This window comes from Barbus barbus (assembly GCF_936440315.1).
Source record: "Barbus barbus genome assembly, chromosome: 28".
Lineage (NCBI taxonomy): Eukaryota > Metazoa > Chordata > Actinopteri > Cypriniformes > Cyprinidae > Barbus > Barbus barbus.
The window spans coordinates 27,910,591-27,932,121 of NC_136756.1; the positions used below are offsets into that span (position 1 = coordinate 27,910,591).

At 40.1% G+C, this 21,531-nt stretch overlaps 1 protein-coding gene across 1 annotated transcript in view; it reads left to right on the plus strand.

Moving 5' to 3' along the window:
• The window catches only part of LOC306848611 (BICD family-like cargo adapter 1), a 45,398-nt gene that overhangs the window by 2,749 nt on the left and 21,118 nt on the right, over window positions 1–21,531 (plus strand). Inside the window, exons 2-3 of the mRNA XM_079383257.1 lie at window positions 8,728–8,943; window positions 20,417–20,533. Coding sequence (XP_079239383.1) covers window positions 8,728–8,943; window positions 20,417–20,533 — 333 coding nt within the window. The remainder of the gene's footprint in view (window positions 1–8,727; window positions 8,944–20,416; window positions 20,534–21,531) is intronic.

Below are 21,531 nucleotides of genomic sequence, written 5' to 3' on the forward strand. Positions count from 1 at the left end.
CACGGCGGAGTAAACGGAGCCGGAGCCCACCAGTGTGGCGTAGACTGGGTAGAGTATCTCCACGGTAGAGCGGACTGGTCAGGAAGCCATGGCAGGATCAGGGATCTAGGGAGAACAGAGACAGACGCCACAGGGAGAACAGAGACAGACAACACAGAGAGAGTCCCCATGGTCCCAGGGGCCGTGACAGGGCAGGTCGAGAGTTCGTAGACGGTCTCAATGGCCGTGGCAGGACAGGACAAGGATTCAAAGGCAGCTTCCATAGCCGTGACTGGGCAGGACGTGGATTCACAGACGGCCTCCATAGCCGTGACTGGGCAGGACAAGGATTCACAGGCGGCCTCCTTAGCCGTGACGGGACAGGGCGTGAGCTCACAGACAGCTTCTTTAGCCGTGACGGGACAGGGCGAGAGCTCACAGACGGCCTCCTTGGCCGTGACAGGACAGGGTGTGAGTTCACAGACGGCCTCCTTGGCCGTGACAGGACAGGGCGTGAGCTCACAGACGGCCTCTTTAGCCGTGACAGGACAGGGCATGAGCTCACAGGCGGCCTCTTTAGCCGTGACAGGACAGGGCGAGAGCTCAGGAACGATCTCCGTGGCCGTGACGGGGCAGACAATGAGTTCAGGAGGAGCGGGCACTTGAGGGCGCTCTGGAAGAGCGGGCACTTGTGGGCGCTCTTGCAGCGCGGATACTTGAGGATCAGGAACGGCACTCCTGGCCGTGACTGGAGAACAGGATTCTCGGGGATCTGGATCGGCACTCCTGGCCGTGACTGGAGAACTGGATTCTCGGGGATCGGGATTGGCACTCCTGGCTGTGACTTGAGAACTGGATTCTCGGGATACGGGTGTAGGTACCACCACTTCGGGAGGTTCTGCAGCCGAAGCCGCCACCTCTGGTGGTACTGGAACAGGCTCGTGGACCGGAGAGGCCTCAGGAGCACAGTGTGCAGCCCACACACTCAGAATGGCGACCGCCATAACGGGAAGCACTGAGGTCAGGGGAACAGTCTCTGTAACAGCCAGAGTTGAGACCTTGGGAATGCCTGCTTCTCGCACCGACATCAGTGGTGGGTCCATCACACTGGATATCAGAACTCGAAGGACTGACCTAGAATCTGTGGTAACAGCCTTTGTCAGTTCGGCGGAGGCGTGAAGAGACTCTGGCTGAGGAGCTGAGGCGTGAAGTGACTCTGGCTGAGGAGCTGAGGCGTGAAGAGACTCTGGCTGAGAAGCTGAGGCGTGAAGAGACTCTGGCTGAGGAGCTGAGGCGTGAAGAGACTCTGGCTGAGGAGCTGAGGCGTGAAGAGACTCTGGCTGAGGAGCTGAGGCGTGAAGAGACTCTGGCTGAGGAGCTGAGGCGTGAAGAGACTCTGGCTGAGGAGCTGAGGCGTGAAGAGACTCTGGCTGAGGAGCTGAGGCGTGAAGAGACTCTGGCTGAGGAGCTGAGGCGTGAAGAGACTCTGGCTGAGGAGCTGAGGCGTGAAGAGACTCTGGCTGAGGAGCTGTGCCTTGGCTGGACTCGCGAGGATCAACTGTGGCTTTGCTTGCCTCATGGCAATCAATTGTGGCTTGGCTTGTTTTGGGATGATCAACTGGGACTTGGCTTGACTCCTGACGATCAATTGTGGCTTGGCTTGACTCGTGATGATCAGCTGTGGCTAGGCTTGGCTTGTTGGTAGCAGTTATGACTTGACTTGGTTCTTTAACATCAGCTGTGATTTGATAAGACTGTGGAAAATCGTCTGAGATGTGATGTGACTCTTGTATGGTGGCCATTTTGTACACAGTTTTTGGATTGACAGCTGTGACATGGCGAGGCACAGGCATGGTGGCCATCCTGGCAGAGGACTCAGGCATGGTGGCCATCTTGGCCAGGTATTCCGGCATGATGGGAGTAGGCCCTGTAGACTCTGGCTGGGCAGGCATGCCGTGAGCAGGCATGACGCGAGCAGGCTCTGGCTGGGCAGGCATGGCGTGAGCAGACTCTAAAACTGCGGCCATTTTCCCAAGAGACTCTTGTGTAGCAGCTATCTTACGATGGAGCTCTTGAATAGCGGCCATGTTATGGAGAATCTCCTGAGTAGCCAGCATAACGTGAGCAGGCCCTGGGGTAGCAGACATGACGTTATCAGACTCTGGGTTGGTAGATATGTAATCAGACAGTGACGGGTTTAACATGACAGGAGTAAACTGTAACTTAACTGGCATGACGTGAGTAGGTCCTGGTGTAGCAGACATGACATTAGCAAGCTGGGGCGTGGCAGGCGTGATGTTGGGAGGTTTCGGGTTAGTAGGCATGATGTTAGCAGGATTTGCCTTGACAGAGGTGACGTGAGTAAGTCCTGGCTTGACAGACGCAACATTTGCAGGCTGTGGCTTAGCAGACGTGAAGAAAGCAGACTGTGACTTGGCAGGCCTGACGTGAGCAGACTGTGGCTTGGAAAGCATGACATGAGTAGACTTAGGCTTGACGGGAGTTCGCCTTGGCTTGGCAGGAATGACATGAGCAGGCTGTGTAGACTCTGATGTGACGTGAATAATTCCAGACATGACGTTCGAATACTCTGGTGTGGAGGATGCCGGAGGGTAGCCGGGTTCCTCATCAGCAGTCCCCACAGTAAGTGCAGAGCCACTCAAACACAAAGCAAAATCAATATAACGAGTAAGAGTCCAGTGATGGGTATTTCGTGGCATTAAGTTTGATATTTCTTTACTTAGTCCAAACCGAAAAATGTCTTTCAAGAAGCTTTCCTTAAAGTCTGTCTGGTAGGAAAGTTCACAAAACTTAGCCACATAATCTTCAATGGGCAGCTCACCTTGACGGAGGCGCACGAGACAATCCTCAGGATTCATGGTTGATGGTAAAGCTGCTGGATCTGTGGTAGGCGAAGTCTTCTGTAATGAGGACTGGAGCGTGACAACAGGGATAAGATCCAAACGCAAGCTTTATTATACAGATCGTGGTCAAGGCAGGCAGGGTCGATCACCGGCAAACAATAACTTCCAGGGCAAGGCAAGAGAGTAAACAAACACAGGCAATGGTCAAGGCAGGCGGCAAACAAACAATAACCAAGAGAACAGTCCAGAGTCCAAAACACAGGCAAGGCAAAAACAAGATAATGAGAACGCTCAGAAATGTCCAAATACAGCGGAACAAGACTTCGCAAAGGCCTGTTTGGCATGGCCCTCTTTATATGGCCGCCAAACAGGAAGTAACCATAGAAGCAGAGGGAGCAGTAACAGTCTGTACTAGGGCAAGAGCTCCCTCTGCTGGTGTGGCGTTACAATGTCTCAGACCATGTCTGGCTATTATAGACTAACACTGGTCTGCATTACAGCTTATTCTGGCCCACTAAAGACCATACAAAATCTGTCACTGATAGCTTTTCAAAAGGTACAAATTTGTACCATATTTATCCCTAGAGTAGTACCTTAAAGGTTTAAATACTTAAATTGAACATTGTAGTACTTAAATGGTGCAATTTAGTACTTTTGAAAGGGTACGACCCCAGTAAAAGCGTTTGTACCTTTTTTTCTGAGAATGCATGATCAAAATATAAGGGGACTGTTTTACATGACATCTAGGGGCGGGGTTATTTAAATTGACTTAATGCCACAGTAGTTTACCAGCACTGGAGAAAAATCAGATCATAGAACATAGAAATTTAATTCAAATTTCTATCTTTCCAAAGGTAATATATTTCACAAATATTCTTGTTTAATGATTTATGAAAGAAGTCTCTTCAACATCAAAGACAATGGTGATCAGGCAGGCAAAGGGTCCAAACACAAACATCAGTCAGATCAGGCGTCAGAACAAAGGGGCAGAGTACAATACAGTGAGTCAAGATATCAGGCAGGATCAAAGACAGGTTAGCAAACAGGAACAGTAACAGGAATAAACGCTTGGTAAAGCAGAATGACTGGCAATAATTCGCGACTAGCACGTGAACAGGTCTCAGAATTTATAGGAATCAAACAGGAAGTGACAGTAGAGGGAGCGGGTCAGGTTCAGTAAGACTAAACGTAAAAGTAAAGACCAAGGCTAAACGTTACAGAACCCCTCCCTCTAGGAGCGACTCCTGGAGCTCGACGTGGACATCCCCGTGGTCGTGGTGCTGGTCGATTGGGTCTGGCTCGATGAAACTCCTCAATGAGTGACGGATCCAGAATGTCCCGCGCGGCTACCCAGGATCTCTCCTCAGGTCCATAGCCCTCGCAGTCCACCAGATAATGGAGCTGACCCCCTCTTCGTCTCGAGTCCAGTAATTCATTCACCCTATATGCTGGAGTTCCATCAAAGTCCAGTGGTGGTGGTGGTTCTGGGGCTTCATGGCCAGGATCAGCTCAACCATGGACAGGTTTGAGGAGGGACACATGGAAGGAGGGAGAGATACGATAGTTAGCAGGACGCTCCAATTGGTATGTTACATAATTGATTTGTCTCAGTATTTTGAAAGGGCCCACATACCTGGGACTGAGCTTCCTGCTTGGTAGCCGCAACTTGATGTCCTTTGTGGAGAGCCAGACCCGTTGTCCTGGTTGGTAGGGAGGGTGTGGGCGACATCGTCTGTTGGCCTGAAATTCCTGTATTCTCCCGGCCCGCTGGAGACGAACATGAGCACTGTCCCACACCCTCTCACTACGCTGAATCCGGTCGTCCACTGCAGGAACTGAGGAGGGTTCACCAGACCACGGGAACAGAGGCGGTTGGAACCCCAGGACGCACTGGAAGGGAGTTAGACCTCTAGAGGAGTGGGTTAGAGAGTTTTGGGTGTATTCCGCCCATGGTAGGAACTCAGACCATCTGTGTTGTTCACGGCTGCAGTAACTTCAAAGATACCTTCCGATTTCCTGGTTGAGCCGCTCGACTTGCCCGTTAGCTTGTGGGTGATAGCCTGAAGTTAGACTAACGTTGATATCCAATTGACTGCAGAATGCCCTCCAGACCTGAGACGTGAATTGGGTCATTGACTATGTCTTCTGGTAGGCCATAGATCCTAAAGACGTGTTGGAAGAGGGTTTGAGCGGTTTCCATGGCAGTGGGTAGTTTAGGTGGTGGAATGAGACGGCAGGACTTTGAGAAACGGTCGATGATGACCAGGATAATGGTGTTATTATTTGATGGTGGAAGGTCAGTGACAAAGTCGATAGACAGATGGGACCATGGTCATTGAGGAATGGGTAATGGTTTGAGTAAACCTGAAGGCAATTCTTTAGGGGTTTTTGACTGAGCACAGATCTGACATGATTTGATGTAATGGGTGACGTCTCAAGCCATGTTAACCCACCAGAAAGAGTTCTGTAAAAGTTTAAGGGTTCGAGAGATACCTGGATGACTGGAGCAGAGAGAAGTATGAACCCATTGCATGATTCGTTGTCTCATAACTTGAGGTACATAATGCTTTCCTGGGGGTGTGTTTGCGGGTGAGGGATCTTGTTGTTGTACTTCTCTTAGTTCTTCCATGATGTCCCAGAAGACTGGGGCTAGGATGATTGAGCTGGGTAGGATGGGACCGGAGATGTGGTGTTCTGTGGAGGGGTCATATTGTCTGGAAAGAGTGTCAGGTCGATAGGTTACTGTAACGTTGAAGCATGTGAAGAATAATGCCCAACGGGCTTGACGGGGGTTAAGACGTTTTGCACCTTTTATATATTCAAGATTCTTATTTTCAGTTATCACTTGAAATGGGTGAAGAGCTCCCTCAAGCCAGTGACGCCATTCTTCTATAGCTGCTTTCATGGAGAGTAGTTCCTTATTTCCAACATCATAGTTACGCTCTGCGGTGGTCAGTTTCCTGGAGAAGAAAGCACATGGATACAATTTGCTTGGTTGTCCTTGTCTCTGTGAGAGTACTGCACCTATGCCACAGTCTGAGGCATCCACTTCTAGTATGAACGGTTCGTTCGGATCAGGATGCTTCAGAATAGGGGCTGTCGTAAATCGTTCTTTCAATGCGTGGAAAGCGTTGTCAGCTTCTGATGTCCAAACCAGTTTTGATCGTTTATTCTTAAGGAGCGAGGTGAGGGGAGAGGCCACCATGCTATAATTTCGAATAAACCTCCTGTAGAAATTGGCAAAGCCAAGGAATCTCTGCAGATCTTTGATGGTTCGTGGTTGTGGCCATTCCGTGACTGCCTGAATTTTGAGATTGTTCATCTTGACGCCCTGTGAGCTGATGTGGTAAACCAGGAAGAAGGTTTGATTGACGTGGAACTCACACTTTTCAGCTTTGACATAATTTATTCTCTAGAAGTCGGGAAAGGACTGTTCTGACATGAGAGATGTGTTCCTGTTCGGTTTTGGAAAAGATGAGGATGTCATCGATGTAGGCGAACACAAACTTATTTAGAAGATCCTTGAAGATTTCATTGATGAAAGATTGGAATATTGCAGGAGAGTTGGCTAGCCCATATGGCATTACCTGATATTCATAGTGCCCCCAGGTGGTGAAAAGGGCTATTTTCCATTCATCCCCTTCTTTAATCCTGACGAGATAATATGCACTTCGGAGATCGAGTTTGGTGTATATTTTGGCCTCTCTGAGTTGTTCTAGTGCAGATGGCACTAATGGAAGGGGATAACGGAATTTAATGGTAATGTTATTCAGTCCTCTATAATCAATACACGGTCTTATACCACCATCTTTCTTCTCCACGAAGAAGAATCCTGCAGCTGCTGGGGATGTTGATGGTCGAATAAAACCAGAGTTCAGAGCTTCATCCACATACTCCTCCATGGCTTGATTTTCGTTTCTAGAAAGTGGATAGATTTTACTCTTGGGGGGTTGTGTGTTTGGCAGGAGATCGATGGCACATTCCAATGGTCTATGTGGGGGAAGTTGAGTGGCTTTTACCTTGCTGAATACCTTGCTGAAAGAGTTCCAACCTGGAGTGTAAGCATCTTGGTTTGGTGAGTGATGCCCTTGCCGATCTGTAAATTATTGATAGCCTTGACTTGGATTGGTGGGGTGCATGGTTGTGTTGGAATTTTATGTTTTGTGACAATATCCTGGTGGATTAGATTCAGGGCAGCTCCCGAGTCGATCGTCGCTGTGAGATCAAGAGACAGGGTATTAAATCTTAAGACAACAGGGAGTGTGAAAGTTTTGTTACTTAAAAGGGCAAGATGTTCAATATTTACCCGGGGATTGCTTTGGAGCTTGTGGGGGCATCCTAAACTGCTGTGACCTGATTCACCACAGTAAAAACACAGGCGTTGATGTCGCCTCCGGTTTCTCTCACTCTCAGATAGTGTTTAGTTGCATGGGTTCCTCAGGAGAAAACATTTCAACAGGGTTAGGAGTAAAAACGTTGGTCTGTCCACCCTTTCCACTTTTCTTCTTAGGAGTTTGTCTCATGAGGTTATCAATCCTGATAGCGAGCGTGACAAAATCGGAGGAGGATATTCAAACACTTCACGGAGTTGTTGAATGAAGTACATCACTGAACTCCTTAGTCGGGAGTCCGAGTCCCAAACGGCTGCTGCCCGCCCAATCGATAGCTCTGCCCATCAAAAGTGTCATGATGAAAGCGCACTTTTTTCCCTCTGATTCGAATCTCTCTCCTTGGTGATCCAGATAAACCTACACTTGGCGAATAAAGCCCTTGCACTGTTCAGCTGTTCCGTCGAATTTATCAGGGAGTGCGAAGCTTATGGTCTTTGGTGTTTGGGCGGAGGGAGAGAACGAAAGTAGTGCGTCAGATGTTCGTTGATGGACCGCTACGGGGTGAGTTGTTCCTGATATCCTTGGAGCATTTCTCTTTGGTATGAGACTGCTGCTTGTAGATTCGACACTTCTGCTGGATTCATAGTAGGCGATGTATTCTGTAACAGTGACGCTGGAGTTTGGTTAGAATCCATAAGCGGAAGTTTATTAGAGGTCAAGGCTTTAAACAGAGGTCGGCAAAACAGGCAGAAGGTTAAATCAGAGAAGCAAGTAGATTGTTCATCAAACACAGGGGCAACATCAAAGACAATGGTGATCAGGCAGGCAAAGGGTCCAAACACAAACATCAGTCAGATCAGGCGTCAGAACAAAGGGGCAGAGTACAATACCGTGAGTCAAGATATCAGGCAGGATCAAAGACAGGTTAGCAAACAGGAACAGTAACAGGAATAAATGCTTGGTAAGGCAGAATGACTGGCAATACTTCGCGACTAGCACGTGAACAGGTCTCAGAATTTATAGGAATCAAACAGGAAGTGACAGTAGAGGGAGCGGGTCAGGTTCAGTACTCGGGTGAGAGCTCCCTCTGCTGGCTAAACGTTACAGTTACTCCAGTCTTCAGTGTCTCACAATCCTTCAGAAATCATTGTAATATGCTGATTTGCTGCTCAACAAACATTTCTGATTATTATCAATGTTGAAAACAGTTGTGCTGCTTCATATTTTTGCAGAAACTGTGATACATTGTATTTTTCAGGATTCTTTGATGAATAGAAAGTTTTAAAAACAGCATTTATTTGAAATAGAAATATTTGGTGATATTATAAATGTCACTTTTGATCAATTTAATGCATTCTTGATGAATAAAAATCATACTGACTCCAAAACTTTGGAATATTGTTGTTCAAAACAGTAGTAGTTTTATTATATTACAAGTTTAATTGCTACTAAGTGCCGTAAACAAAACTATGAATATCTATTAAAGATTTGATGCCACTAACCTGGCAAACTTATGCCAATAAATGTCAATGACCCTGTTTTTCCTCTTCCAGCTCCTGGAGCAGGAGAAGCACGAGCTGCGGCGGCGTCTGGAGAGCCGTGAGGGCGAGTGGGAAGGAAGGGTGGCAGAACTGGAGACAGATGTGCAACACCTGCAGGGGGAGCTGGAGAGACATCAGGTGCAGCTGCGAGAGGCCGACCGCGACAAGAGCCGAGCCATCAGCGAGCTGTCAGAACAAAACCATCGACTACTGGAGCAGCTCAGCAGGGTGAGTGACACCTTCAGCCTGATACAGTTCACATTGCGTCAGATGAGGCCAAAACAACAGCAGTGGAGGGCTTTGTCAGAAAATAGCTCTGTAAACCTTGGACTTCATGATTAAGGAATGTTTTGGAAACTTGCTGCTTGTCCAGTTGTTTTACAGCAGTGTTTTTCTTTATTTTATGCTGGATTTTGTTTCTGTGAGTTTGACAGAATGTAGCCTGTTTTGGTGCTGTCACAAAAAGGCAAGGCACATTTATTTATACAGCACATTTCATAAACATTAGTCATAATGAAGAGAGAAAAATAGAAGACAAATAAAGCTGATCATTTTAAGTCAGCAATAAGAAATAAAAAAAAATTAGAAATATAAATAAATTCATATTTGATGTAAATATATGTAATTCAATATAAAAATAGATTCAAATAAATAAAAAGAAAAGGGAAAAAGCAAAAAAAAAAAAAAAAATTATTAATAATAATAATAATAAAGCAAGGTCCTGGGTTTTGATTTCTATAGATAAAATTTAATAAAAATGCATGTCCTGTATGCTGTGGATAAAACTGTCTACCAAATGCTAAATGACAACATTTCTGCCGCTACACCTGTAGAGCATTGTGTTAGAAAAGCTAAATAAATTATAAAAAAAAAAAAATAATACATATAAAGAAAAAGAAAAATGTATATTTAATATAAATATATGCAATCCAATATTCAAATGGTTTAAAATGAATAAAAAAGGAAAGAAAAAGAACACCGATGAAGGATGAACACTGATAAAACACGTGTACTGTACGCTTTAGATAAAACTTTCCTCTAAATGTAAAATGCCATGAGGCTATAGTAACCTGAAGTTACCTGGTGATGCGTATGGTTCATTCCTTATGGAGATCGAGCCAGAAATCTTCTGGTTAGCAGCCTTGAGCCTTAACTACCGCAATGCATGACAAAGGCAGTCTGCATGGAAGTCACTGATAAAGCAGTGTGCTCAAGAAAAGCCAGAATGATTATTCCGGTCATTCTTTGAATTGAAATATTGATTATGGTGGGCTGGAAATGCATACAGAGGCAGGTGGAAAACAAATAAATTTCATGCTACGGCACAGAGAGTCCCCTCACCTTCCTGAGACACTACCTTACGCAAACTCATGACAATTACTCTACGCTCCACTCCGTTTTTAATAATTCAACAGCTGTGCGGCTCACAATTATGCAATCTACCTGTCTGACAGACCAGCAGGGCGACCTTGAAGATACACAGGACATTTTTTTAAACTGTGGCCAATGAATGAGGCTGATGAAGAAGTAAACTTTTCAAAGACACTTTTTTTGTATCTTTGTGCTTGACTATAACTGAATATATGTCAGCTGTTGCACTTGAGCGTGTTTTGTCCAGCAGACACAATCAGTTCGATAATAGTTGTGTGAGGGAACACAGTTTTGCTTGAGTCACATTTAGCTATTTATGGTAGTTTAATCCAGAGACTTTTATTTTAATTCTTTAACCCAAAAATATGCCACAGGTGCTGTTAGTGTTTCAGACAGCATGGAAACATGAGAATGCAACTAATAAAGCAAATAATTAATTGCAATTAGCCATATAATCATGCATAGAAAGGATAGCAAAATATATATATTAAAAACTTTGTTAATATTTGTAATTCAATTTAATTATATAAAATTTTATTTTCTCTGTTAATTTTAATTAAAATTTTAGTCATTTAGTTTTGTAATTTTTTGTTTTTATAGTTTTTAGTTTATTTAGTTTTGATTATTTTAGTAATTCATCTTAAACTAAACAAAAATGAGAAATAAAATTAGTCTACATTTTTATATTTTATTTCATTTATATAGTTAATGTTTTATTTTTTTAAATAATGAAAATGCACTTTATGGTTTTAGTTATAGTTTAAGTTAACGATAATAGCTGCTTACCAAATCTTTTGCTGTTGACATCAAAATTCATGTTATTTTGATGCAAATCAGGTGGTAATATGGCTAATATTAATGCAACATCTGACTCAGTGTTGTTTGGCTGGTTAGCATCATCAGTTAGTAGTTATGTCATAACTAGGCCATTTCTGCAGGTAAAATGCATCTTTCTTCATTGATGAATATTTAAATAAACTGCACATTTATAGGCCTGGTTAAAGAAAAATAATTAAAATACTGAAAAATCATTTATGCATGACATCATATAAATATATAGGTCTTGATATCAATAACACTGGTTGAACACTGGTTGAAACACTGGTTGAAATCACTTCGAACCATGATGAAATTCAAAATGATGAATCACTGATGTTGAATGAAGACCATAATTTCTGAGCAGTGAAGGGAAATTGGCATTTATTGATTTGGCAGGAAATTGAGATTTGCAGGTTAAATGCCACATTGAGTTTAGGTTGTGCTTCTGTGTGCGACTCTTGTTCACATGCATATCTGAATTCTCATTGAGTCTCATTGATTTTGCCCCAGGAGAGCTGTGGTGTTGTGGCACTGACGCAGCTGAGGTCAGACAACAATCTCTTCCTGTATCTAAACAGCCGTGTCGCCCTGACAAACCGCTTTGAACTTCAGTCTTAATGACTTTAACGTTCAGATTTACTGCAGCTGTCCATAACATGCTTTAACACTGTCAATCCTGGTCAGTTCCCACACACACACACGTCCCATCATTAGCACATGTGATGCTATTAATACACACACAAATGGAAGAAGAATCGATGGTGATAAACTAATCAAGACTGGCAGCACAAGGGCTTCCAGCTGAGGGCAAAAACAAAACAAAACAAAATAATGGGCAGAAAATAAATCATGAAACCCTTTTATCCACTGGGAACTAAAATGAATAAAAATAATAATAGTGCTTTTGACAGATCTATTTAGTTGACTCACATTGGGTGAAGACATTGAAGACTCATTTATTTTGGCTGACCAATACATAATGTTAGTTTAGTATAATTACTATAATTATAGGTTTTAATAATATTTTGAATTGATTTTTATATTTTCTGTTTTAATTTGATTTTTGGTTAAAGTTTAGTAATTTGTGTTTGTGTTTGTTTTACAGTTTTTAGAAAAAAAAATATTTCATGTATTTATTTGAGATATTATTATTTAATTATTTTTGTATTTCAACTAGAAATGTGCAACTTTTGTATTTGCAACTAACTGAAATATAATAAGTCTTTTTTATGTTTATTTTATTTTATTTAAACAAATCAACAAAAATGCCCCCCCCCACCCTCCTTTTTATAGTTTTAGTTTTAGTAACCAATAATAATCCTGCCAATTTCAAAATACACTATATTTTTAAATGGCTATCATTTGAGCCTTTTTAAAATCTAAATGATGACATCTGTCATTTAACTACTAGAAGAAACTAGTCAAATCTTGACCACATGGTCATATAATCCAGCAAAATATAAGCAAACGATTTGCAGTAAGGTCTGGTTTGGCTGGTAAATTTTGGCAGTGTTGTTTTTTTTTTTATGTAATTAAGATAGCCGGCTGCTGACGGTGATGTACTCTAAAGCAAGAAAGAGGCTCTGAATATGAGATAACTAGATGGACTTGACAAATCTGCTGATGGATCTAGAGCTGCAGACTCAGATGACCTTCCTTCTGTGGGACAAGCAACAGGAAGTGATATAAGGCAGAGAGACACATGGATGAACTCAAGTGGGATTAGGCTTTAATCCAGATCCTCTTTACCAACAACATTACGTCCAGTTGACTGAAACCGAGCAAGAGAGAACAGCAAGAACTGTGTGATGACTTACATATACAACATCAACAAGAAGAAGAAAAAACTCTGAAGAAAACTAAATCACAAATGAGATTATATGACTTTATAGTTCTGTATTTTTAACACATGCAACAATTGCATTTTTATTTCTCTCAGTGGTCTTTTAGGAGAAATGTCTGAAACAAAGTTGTCACATAATTCAAAATATTAGAGCAATACAATTTTCTTCTGGAGAGACAGTGACTATGGCAAGCTGTTTTATCTATAAAACATACTAGTATCTATTTGTCATGATATTAGTATTTATTTTTAGTTAGTAATATCTATTCAGTTAAATAGGGGTGTTCTCGACTAAGTATTTATATAGTCGAATCGGAATTTTCAAATCTTGTCGAGGCTCCTTTTGTGTACAACAACATGCAGAAACATGGCAACTAAACTCTAAACATTCACAGCATTTTATTATAATAATGTTCTTATTATAATATTATTTATATGACAGCCCCAGTCATAGTTATTCATATTCTGCATTGTTGTTTGTCCTGCTCACGCGGTGCGCTGAAGAGATAATCACCGTAGTACTACAATGAAGCGCTTTACTGCAGCGCAACTCAACCAAATGCATCTTATACGAGATAAAAAATAAGACTAAAAAATAAGTACTTGTAGCATTAACTAGATACTAGTATGTTTTTAGGATTAAATGTTAAAACAGCTTGCCATACAGTGACAACATAAATAGATAATGAAGTAGAGCATCTAGTAGGTAAAGCTTAAAAAATACAGGCAGAATAAATGTTTAGCTAATGTACTGAACATATTGTGTTGTGTTGGACAGATGCTTTCTGTTGCACACACACACACACACACACACACACACGTCTGTCTGGAAGCAGGGGGTTGTCAAATAGCCTGAACCCCAGCAGCCTAATCTGATCAGAGAGAAGCATTTCACTAATTACATTACAAAGGTTTAGAGAGAGAGAGAGAGAGAGAGAGAGAGAGAGAGAGATAGGTGAAGGGGTGGGGGGGGGGGGGGTGCCACAACAAAATAGACCTACATTTCATTACCAAGATGGGGTGATTCTGAGCCTTTAATAATGTTTGCATTGATTATATGTTCACTGTACGCTGCATTGGAAATGAATGGCAAAGCAACATCAGTAACAGGTCGTGGGATCACCACAGTGCACTCATGCTGAGCTCAGATAGCAGGAGTGCTGATACAGCTTTCAGAAGAAGAAGAAGAAAATCTCTGATCCCTGCTGGGACGTATGATTTGAGTCAAATTAAGAACCCAGTAAAACAAATGGAAATACTATGATGCTAGTATATTGCCAGGGGGTTGCTACGCAGTTGGTGTATGGAGAGAAAACTGTCTTAATACCTTCCACAAATATGATCCACACACGTGCATGGTAATTCATAAATTCGCGCAAGAGATCCACATGCATGCACGGTGATCAACAAATAAGCGCAAGAGATCCACATGCATGCACGGTGATCAACAAATCCATGCAAGAGATGCACACTCGTACACAACAATCCACAAATGCGTGCAAGCGATAAACATAGGCTCCGTTCATAAATGCATGCATCAGAATGTGAATCTATATAAACATTAATGTCTTTACTCAAAATGTATAGAGTGTATAAATGTATCATTTTCACTTCATAAGGGTGTGCTGGGAGGTTGCTAGGAGGTTTCAACATGGTTGCTAGGTTGGTTTTTAGGTGGTTCTTCGTGTAAAAAGAGTATTGCTATGCAGTCGCTAGGGTGTTCTGGGTGGTTGCTAGGTGGTTTCTTCCTGTCTGGTGTGAAAAGATTATGTATTAATATAATTATATACAGAATATTAAAAGGATGGTTCACCCAAAAATGAACATTTTGTCATGATTTACTCACACTCATGTTGTTCCAAACCTGTATGAGTTTCTTCTTTTGAGTGCAAAAGATATTTTGGAGAACGCTGGTAACCAAACACTTGCTGTAGCCATCGACTTTCATAGTATTTTTTTTTCCATACTATGGAAGTCAATGGCTACCAGCAACTATTTGATTAACAAAAATATAAAAAAACAATTATTTTGTGTTCAGCAGAAGAAAGAAACAACAGGTTGGGAACAATATGAGGGTGAGTAAATGATGACAAAATCATGTCATTTTGTCATAAACTATCCCTTTAATGCATCATGTTAGAGGTTTGATCTCATCCCTAGCACATCCTTTTCATGCTTGCCTTAGACAGCACTAGTTATTTACAAAAACTGTTGTGTTTTATCATATAACGTTTGCTGGGGTTACTGAAAAGCATTTTTAACCCTCTCACCACTCTTTAAATGCGATAAAATCACTGTTTATGATTTGTGGTTTATTGCTTTATTTTGTGATTTGCTGTGAGCGTCTTCAGTTTATACTGCAGAAATGTCACAGGTTTCTTCCTCTGACAGTATGACTAAGGGAAATCATCACCACCAATCACTATTCCCACATATCGCTATGGCAACCCCAAATGTTATGTTCAATTCCATGTGTTACCATGGAAACGTGACCCCCCCCCCCCCCCCCCCCCCCCCACACACACTGTACTGTGATGGAACCAATAACTAATAAAGCGCAGAGACAATAATGTGAACCTGCATTTGAAATTCTGTATACTGTATAACTGTAATAAGATGTAATAACATGATCCGCAGTCATAAATGAACACAACCTCACCGATCCGACACAACGCTCCACGTGACACCTGCAGCTCAATAAAAACGGCCGGCATGTGAGCCACACGTGTGCCGTGTGCCGCGGGTCAGGTTGAGCTGCGAGAGCTTCCCACATTCAGACACGATTCACACTGATATGACACTATTGAATGGACAGCCACCAAAATGACTAATGGCTTTTTGATTAGTATCATTCGTGAAGGTGCTGCAGATGTAATTACGCTTCAGCTTTCAATGCCGTCATGAATTATGTTAGATCCTTTGGGAAAGAAAATCACAATTAAGATTCACTAGAGATGTTTGATTAAATCCGTTGCTTCCTGGGAAAAGACTTTTTCCAGATACCAGTTTGTGATCAAAAATCAAACGCAAACATTTATCATCAACTTCTTCCAGATTAAACGCTCTGAGCTGCTGCATGTTCATTTTTAGCTCTATATTCACACTGTATGAGAAATATTGGCTCATTTATGTCTGTTTTTTAACAAACAATAAGGAAAATCTTAAGTAAAATAAAACTGAGAACTGAGTGTCTTGAGCTATGAAAGAGCAAACTCTGATTAATTAATTTCATCTCAGTTAAATGCAACAGGGAACGTTCTCAGAATGTTCTGGCAGGGTTATGAACAAATGTTATGTGGTTTTTAATAATGTCATCCATGGAATGTTTTTTCCCCTGAAACGTTTTTCAAATATTACGTTCACAGAACATTTAAAAGTAACATCCCTATAATATTATCCTAGACAGAAAATGGAATGTTCCCTTAACATTTATATAAAAAGATTCATTTAAAAAAGTTAGTTGACATAAACTAACAATGAAAAATACTTCTAAAAGGATTATCTTATTTTCTATTAATGTTATTTAATGGACCTGAGCTAACATGGACTAGCAATGAACTAATGTTAATAAAGATGAATAATTACTGTAACAATTGTATTGCTCATTGTTAGTTAATGTTAGTTTATTCATTAAATATAGTTAAGAAATGGAACCTTATTGTAAAGTATTAGCTTTTTAATAATGTTCTCAAAACGTGAGCACAAAATATTATTTATCATTCATGGGATGTTTTTTAAAAAATTTTTTAAAGTGTTATTAGATGTTTCAGAATTGTTACAAAAGTAACATTCCCATATTGATAAAAATGATAACATGGAATGTTCCCTTAACATTCTTAAAAATAATTAAATATTTTAAATATAAAAAAAAAAAAAAAACCTGGATGTATGAACTTTTAGAAAAAAATCAGAAATAATATTTTCATTACTTAATGGGAATGTTAGAAATATATTCTTAAAAGATTTTTGTTAGCTGGGAAACTTAAAAAAAAAAAATCGAATCACTAACCTTGTGAAGATAAACATAAACCTTTGATTGTTTTTCCGGTAGATGTTTATTTCGGTGAAGCCTATAAAGCCGCCTGTTCCCACAAAACTCCGGTCATCTCTGCTTGCACCTGTCAACAGAACAAATCACAGTAAATACAGATAACCAGCATAACAGCTTGACTTAACTCCTTCAAATGTCCCTGTGATTACTCCATGATGATTTTTTGGGCCTAAACTTTAAACAATATCAAGCTAATGAGAACCACAGCAGTCTGATTCAGGGCTCTCCAAGTGAAAACCTGCTACTTATAACATTTCTTTATCTGGCTCCAGTCTTTATCTGCGGCGACAGACAGTTTAAGCCAAGGTCAAGATGGTTGACGTTTCCACTTTGTTCTCAAAACGGCTGAGTATTATTTTAGAAAGACTATTCTCTTTAATCAGGAGATTCATCCTGCCCGGGAATGCAAGACTCAAACCCTCATGAAAAATGACATCACAGATATACAAGTGAATAAATAAAGTTAGGAATCTATAACTTAGACATACTTTTAGAAAAAAAACAAGTGTGCAAAGACACACAACAGCTACACTGCAAAAACTAGTGAAGTACGTTTTACAAGAAAATACTATTTTAGTATTTTACGTCATAATTTCTTGTTAAATTCAGTGTTAATTGTTTTTTCTTTGTAATTATTTTTTAAATTTACTAGACAATTTTCAAAGTAAAATCTAAACCATTTTTATTTATTTATTTATTTTTTGTTCAGTACTATCAAAAACAACTTTGTACCTTATTTACCCCATAAAAGGTGCAGATTAGTACCGTTTCCACCACTGAATAAAAAATAAAAAAAGGTTATTGCGACTTTTATCTCACAATTCTGACTCCTTTTTCATAGAATTGTGAGATATAAACTAACAATTGCAAGTTAAAGTCTGTTTTCTGTTGAAATGAAAACAAACAGTCACAGGACTGTAACTATAACCTATAACTGCACACAAATAAAAGTGTTATAGTTACAGTTCTGTTGCATAATCTGACAGAAATTCAGATAAAAACACGTTCAGATGGTTTCCAGCACGAGACATTGCAACAGCAAAGTTGACAGGTGCGTGAGTTTTGTTGTTTTCGTACGTCACGGTGAACACGAAGACTCCGGGTTTCCATGGCAACAGTCGCAGATGATGTGAGTCAGTTTAGCGACTGCAGTCTGGCTGATGGTAATGAGTGTTTCTCACAGCTGCAGTGGCCTGATCGCAGCCATCCAATCGGCTCGGAAAACACAAGGATCTGCTGGAACGCTCTACAGACGCTCTGAAATGCCAAGTGTGATCAATGAGCGTGTGTGTGTGTGTGTGTGTGTGTGTGTGTGTTTGTGGGTGGGTGGAATTTCTCTGACTTGTTCTGTAAAATGACTCATGCTCATAGATTATTGGGGCAGCAACAGGCTTCACCTCTCTTTTAATACGATTATTTGTGAAATCATATAACATGATCGATCAGATCTTCACGCGAGTGTTTCAAATGCATCTTTGCATTGGTGCATGTCACTGACCTTTTAAAAGATACTGAAATACAACTAACTTCTCACAGTGATAGAGGTGCTAAACTGTTAAAAAAGTGTGTGCTACAGTAACATGAAGTCAAAAGGTTACAAATCAGCTCGAGTCATGTAACATGAAGCAGTTAGGTTTTGTTGTCTGTCTAAAACTAGCAAAATTATTTTACAGACAGAAAACATTGGAATATCTACAGTCTAATGCTACTAATTTCTTTAAAAACACCCATAGTATTAGCGGAGTACCTTGTAAACCTGATTTTGTCAAAATAAAGAAAGACAAAACAAAAAAATTTAATTATAGTTAAATCCAGTGACTAAAAACTTTCATAGAAGCCTAGTACCTTGTAAACCTGATTTTGTAAAAATAAAATAAAATGTAAAAAAAAAAATATATATATTTAATCAAATAGAAAAATAAAAATATGAAGAAATCTGAAGACTATATTAAAATCTTCAGATTTAAAAAAAAATTAAAATCTGAAGACTAAAACCGTTCATAGTATCAGCTACACAGTTCCTAAAATAAAAATATAAGATGTTAAATCAAGTGGCCCAAAAACACCTATAGCACCAACATTGTAAATGTGATTTTTCTTCAAGAAAAAATACAAGTTGTTAAATAAAGTAAAATAGTAAAGTATAAAATAAAATAAAAATGGTCTAAAATAAAAATACATGTTAAATCTAGTGGCTCTAAAACACCTATAGTGTCTGCCTGTAAACCTGATGTTGTAAAATAAACATAATTAAAAAATAAATGAATCTTAAATCCAGTGATTGGAAGAACACTGTATAGCTTGTAAAGTAAGTTTATACGTTTGTTTAAAAAATTTAATAAAACAGAAATGAATGAATGAATGAATGAATAGTTAAAAATTGCTATAATCAGTTCAGTATCTAATAAAAAAAAGAAAGAAAATAAAAATAATTCCATATGTTGATATCCTGACAATTTTCAACCCTGGAGCACAAAACCAGACTGAAGTCGCTGGGGTATATTTGTAGCAATAGCCAACAATACATTGTATGGGTCAAAATTATCCATTTTTCTTTTATGCCAAAAATCATTAGGATATTAAGTAAAGATCATGTTCCATGAAGATATTCAGTGAATTCATTACTGTAAATATATCAAAACTTAAATTCAGTAATATGCACAGCTAAGAACTTCATTTAGACAACTTTAAAGTCGGCATGAAATCAAAATTGACAATTCTTATATTTTGATGGAATACTTTTGTGTTTATTATAAATAATGTATCCGTGCCCTTCATTATTTTATTTTTTTAAATTCATGTGTCCTTGTAATCTTCAATCAAAAATGATAACCCCCCCCCAAACGACTCCTGTACTCTTCCGGTCACAAGTGATGGCGCAAGGGCGGAGGTAGTGATGTGAGGCGTGAACGACAGGGGAAAGCTGAAGCTGATGCTTCACTTCATAGCACTGACACCAGTCAAGAGGGAGTGTGTTACCCTTAAACACTGAAAAGATATTAGGATATTAGGACAACACAAACTAATTTATTTCACGAAAGTGACTTAACCTGGAGGACGCGCTCAGTCATTCAGCCAGTCTCTCTCTCTCTCTCTCTGCGCGCGCTGTTTAGGCATGTGAAGAAAAGACAATCGCAACTTCCGTTTCATGCCGACCTTTAAAGGTGATTTTCCTCAGTGTTTCGATTTTTTTGCACCCTCAGATTCCAGATTTTCAAATAGTTGCATCTCAGCCAAATATTGTCCGATCATAACAAACCATACATCAATGGAAAGCTCATTTAGTCAGCTTTCAGAAATGTAGAAATCTCAATTTAAGAAAATTGACACTTATGACTGGCTTTGTGGTCCAGGGTCACATTTAAATAAAAGGTCAAGCACATAGTATTGTGGAACAAAGTTTGTCTCACACTGGCAACCAAAGTGCAATACTATAATATGCTATTCAAAACTCAGCTGGTGCTGGTTGTACAGTATATTGACAAATGTAGCAGTGCTCCATGCATACGGACCATCTGCATACTATGCACGGTATACTAAACTAACTGCATAAAGTAGCCTGTATAGACTAGATATCTCTAAGAATCTGATATAAATGTCTGTGTTTGTGTCCACAGGCCGCCGAGGTGGAGAAACAGTTGTCTACTCAGGTTCATTCATTACGGGATGATTTCAAAGAGAAAAGCATCTCCACCAACCAGCACATGACGCGCCTTGAGACCCTACAGGCCGAGGTGAGGCATTATGGGATGTAGATTATCTTATTTGCAGTGAGTCATGACACCAAGATATATATATATATATATATATTTCAAAATCTGCTCTCCTCTGTTTTCCTTCCTCAAATTATGATGTGTTTCCTGCACTAAACAGCAAGGGCTTGAAGTAAGTGCTCATGAAGCGCTTCCTCTTTTCTGCATGTTGGTTTTGTGATGTGATGATCTCATTGTGCAATGCGAAACGCTGCTGGATCATATCTCGATTGCTTCATGTTACGTCTGAGCTTCAAAACAGCTGCACAAAGTGAATGTGGGCCTCTTCAGTGAAAGACGGCCGTGTAATTGGCTCCTGGCGTCTTTGTTGTGACAGCGCAGGACAAACAGCGCCAGCGTGAGTTTCACAGGCCGTCATCACTGGACACGCTCATGACGCTGGTCTCTAACAATCTCAAAACAAAGCTTCCTTCAAATCTCAATTAACACAACCGAGGAAATCTGTATTCATGGGAAAATGTGGATCTGTAGATTAACTCCAAAACATAGTGACCTGCTACTGTTATTTGAGTATCGACTAAAATGAGCTAAAATAAAATCATATATTTCAAATTCATTTTTATTTGTATTTTCCATTATGATTTTAATTAATGTTTTATTAATATCATAACAAAGGTTTTTATGATTTTCGCAAGACAGCATATTAGCTAAATATTTATGTCATACAGTACTGATTAAAACAGTTTAATCTCATTAAATATAAACTATTTTACCTAATTTGGGTATGTTTCTGTGATGTAAACTGCAAAAAAACTCCAGTTTTCCAGTACAAATATCTAAACAATCTTAAATCAAAATACATTTACTTGAGAAGCAAAATTAAGTGAGTTTTTGCATAAAACAAGACAAAAATATATCTACAAATGGGGTGATAAAAATAAGCCTATTTTCTTACCACACTGGAAGATTTTTTATTCATTTTTTATTCAACACAATTTTTTTTTTTTTTTTTTTTTACA